Here is a 3,593-nt window from a genome sequence, read left to right as displayed (position 1 = left end):
TTTGGGTCAGAAATGAGTCTTGGTGAACAAAAATCAAACAACCGTCCGCTTGCGTCGCCGCGTTGGGCCATGTTTCTTATCCACACGAATCCAAACAGACACAAGCGGATCAAATGGGTGGCCCTGTTGGAGTCAACCTAAGGCCTGGCTTTGAGGATCGGCCATGTCCTGTATGCAGATTCTAGGATTCAAACGAGCAAAATGATCACAAAGTAGACAGACACAGCAAGGCTTCCTCTTTTTGTTTCTTGTATTTTCTACATGAATGCAATGACAAGCACAGAAGGTAACGAAAAATAAATTAATGCGATGCAACGCAATACGGCCCAACATCACGCTACAGCCGCCTGTCTGCGCTAAGCTAAGAGGCGATTATCGATATTTATATGACTAGAAAGGAAGAAGCAGCATGGCTGTCAGACACGAGTATAGAAGAATATGGCGCAAGCCCGGCAGTATGAGCAGTCCTGCGTCGCTGCCGCCACCGCGGCTCCGAGCTGGAGATGGTAGTGGGCTGGAGGCTGGCGCCCCTGCCCTCGTACTGCCGTGGCTTGCTGCGTACCGTCAGGAGACGTATTTGCAACCCCCGTAACCTGCAACTCAACAAGGGTGGCATCATCAGCTCCTCCTATGCCACACCCAGCCAGGTTCAGAAACTTCACAAACTGTTTATATGGACTTACTGGGGTCACTGGAGGTGACGACGCCGGTGCCCTTGAAGTCGCACGCCAAGTCGGTGTGGCCGTTGGCCTGGTAGTAGGCGTTCATCACGTACGAGGCATGAGACTGCAGGCTGTTGGGGCTGAAGCACGCGCCGCCGCCCTGTATGGGCTTGCAGTCTACGAAGCCGCAGGCGTAGTTGATGTTGTTCTGCAGGTCCGTCCCGTTGGCGCCGTCCTTGGCGACGCACCACTTCCCGCCTCCGGACGGCGAGGGCTTGGGGCTCGGATTGGGCGATGGGCTTGGCGAAGGGTTTGGAGCTACAGACTGCAAGGCAAAACAACATAACGGGCACCTGGTAAGTCAGGTAATAGTACAGGAGCGACGAATCTAAGCATCAGAATTGCCAGGATAAATAAACAGCAAGTACAACTGACGGCCATACTTTAGATTCTCAGCTGAGCTATACTAATACATCAAACTCTGAACTGGGCTATACTAGTAATACTTTAGACAGCCATACTGGAAGGCTGTGCAGCTTAGTGGTGCTTTGAACAGAGCACGTGTTCTCTGGGCTGGGCTGGCACCGCCCAAAGCAGGGCCAGTTCAAATTGGTTTTCTCCCTAAGATTGTTGACACACACTAGCCGGTAGGCCGAATCAGCATGCTAAAAAATACTAGTAATGCAAACAGCCCCTTCTCCTCCACATGGTCTACTTTCGCTAAGCATCCGAAAAAGCAGCCAGCTAATGGCTGCTTCCTTCCTTTGATGCGAGGGTCTAATCCACATGCACGCCACAACATTAATGCAGCTGAAGCAGAACAGATGCATGCGTAGGAGTATTGGATGCCACGGAAAGGAGATGACGCCAAATGAAGCAAGGCTCCATCTGTTATCTGAACCTACAGGCAGGCATACAGATGTATGCGCTATCCTGTCATTTATAGTAGACAATAGGCAGGCATCTCAGTAAACCTACAGTAGATAGCAAGTCCAAAGGTGCAGCTTCTAGTTAAAACTTGAGACACAAGACCACCAGAATCTTAAACCCCAACTCCTTTGCTTGAAGGTAGCTTCCGTTAGAAAAGTTTCAAGGTTACATCTTTTCCTTGAAGAAATGAAATTAACACAAAGAAGCCCTTAACGCGTTGATTCGAAATTTATAACATAGCCGTATTAATAACAAAGAAAAAAGAACTCAGGAGTGTTGACAACCAGTTAATTTTTTCTTCTTCTTCTCAAAACAGTACCAGTTGATTTAAGTCATTAAACCATTTATTCTGATATCCATTCCAATTCAAATATCAGATCCTAGTGCCTCTTTTAGTTAGTACTTACTCTGTAAACTAGTACTATAAGATTTTGAGAGGGAGTACTACGAACTGGTATTTTGTTAATAACTCGGAATTGTCCGGTGCAAGCTTACTGGTACATTTGCAGCAGCAGCAGCAGCAGCGAATAGCTAGCAAACATGTGCATATGGATCTAAATCAGAGTTTTGGCAGTGGTCCCACCCCACCCAAGCGCGTCCAGAAATAACACCAGACGTGTCCAAGGCTGCTATCAACGCACGCCTGCTGCCATACTGGATCCGTCAAGAAAGGCAGCCGTTTGGGCAAGCAGATCATGCAGGGGATAGGAGCAAAAGTCGGAAACGCAAGCAAGCAGCTAGCCGTTTCCAGAAGAAGCCGGTCCATACACATACATCACCTTTGACAAATGCGGTTGCAGTGTGAATGGAGGACCACCTTAGCAATCAAGTCGGATCATCTGTAAGACTGAAACAGAGTTGCTGCAGCCCATGGATGACACGGAATGTTCATTATTACTAAACTACTGGGTTCATCCCTGGGTATTTTTTTTCTCCAAGTTAAATACTGAATTTGACACAATTGAAACCACATTCTCCGCAGAATTAAAACATAAAATCACGATTGTAAAGAAAGGCCCAGACGAATTATGGGATGCAATCAACCAATCATTATAGTAAAGAAAATATTTTAGGCCCCAGCAATTTGTTTGATAAGTTTAAGGACACAAGACATGCAGGTAAAGGTTCATATCTTGAATAATTATTAAGGATCATGAGAGGGGAGAAAAGTGCAGTACGTACCGCGCCGTCCCGGAGGAGTCCGAGGTCGTAGACGGGCGTGAAGTCCGGGTTGAAGAGGCCAAAGTGCCTTTCGGCGATCGGCCCTGGTTTCTGGTTCTCGTCGAAGAGGGAGAAGAGGTAGGTCTCGAACGTCCTGTTGGGCATGAGCGGCGTGCCCTTGCCGCTGCTGCACACCCGAATCATGCCCTCGTTGAAGTCCCTGGCCTCCTGCACCCCGACGCCAATCTGCCCGGGCTCCGCCTGGGTGGGCCACCCGGCCTCCCCGACGGCGATGTCGACGTCTCCGTACCCGAGCTTCTTCATGGCGGTGTAGATTGCGTCCATCTGGGCGTCCAGCATGCTGGTGTAGTTGAGCTTCGTTGCCGGGTCGTAGATGCCGCTGTTGGGGCGGAAGAGCGCGTAGTTGAGCGTCTCCGGCCGGTAGCTGAAGTAGGGGTAAGGGTTCACCATGAAGGGCGACCCGGTGTCGCGGTGGAACTGCAGCATGGCCGGGAATAGCTTGGTGTTGTAACCCGCCCGGAAGGAGGCGTTGGAGGGGATGCCGTCGGAAGGGGCGAGGATGCCGAGGTAGTGCGGGGTGGTGACGCGGACGCCGGTGAGGCCCTCGGCCTTGAGGGCCTGCGCGAGGCGGCGCATGGCGGGGAGGAGGGAGAGGATGAGGTTGGTGTCGGTGGAGAGGAGGATCTCGTTGCCGGCGAGGAGGAGGGTGACGTTGGTGGCGGGGACGTAGGGGGAGAGGTTGGCGCGGATCCAGGACCGCGCGGCGTCGAGGCCGGTGGCCTTGTCGGCGAGGGCGGGGAGGGCGGAGTTGGGGAGGGA

At 51.5% G+C, this 3,593-nt stretch overlaps 1 protein-coding gene across 2 annotated transcripts in view; it reads right to left on the bottom strand.

Moving 5' to 3' along the window:
- Positions 1 to 219: 219 nt before the first annotated feature.
- Positions 220 to 3,593, bottom strand: part of LOC123096757 (glucan endo-1,3-beta-glucosidase-like) — a 4,401-nt gene continuing 1,027 nt past the window's right edge. The window contains exons 2-4 of one of the 2 annotated variants that reach the window (XM_044518539.1): positions 2,775 to 3,276; positions 684 to 987; positions 220 to 593 (exon numbers count right to left, since the gene is read on the bottom strand). In XM_044518539.1, the coding sequence (XP_044374474.1) occupies positions 565 to 593; positions 684 to 987; positions 2,775 to 3,276 (835 nt within the window). In that variant the 3' untranslated portion in view covers positions 220 to 564. Of the gene's footprint in view, positions 594 to 683; positions 988 to 2,774 lie in introns of both variants that reach the window. The other variant, XM_044518538.1, reaches the window with a different exon arrangement.

Source organism: Triticum aestivum, chromosome 4D (assembly GCF_018294505.1).
Source record: "Triticum aestivum cultivar Chinese Spring chromosome 4D, IWGSC CS RefSeq v2.1, whole genome shotgun sequence".
Lineage (NCBI taxonomy): Eukaryota > Viridiplantae > Streptophyta > Magnoliopsida > Poales > Poaceae > Triticum > Triticum aestivum.
This window is presented reverse-complemented; position numbering and strand designations above follow the sequence as displayed.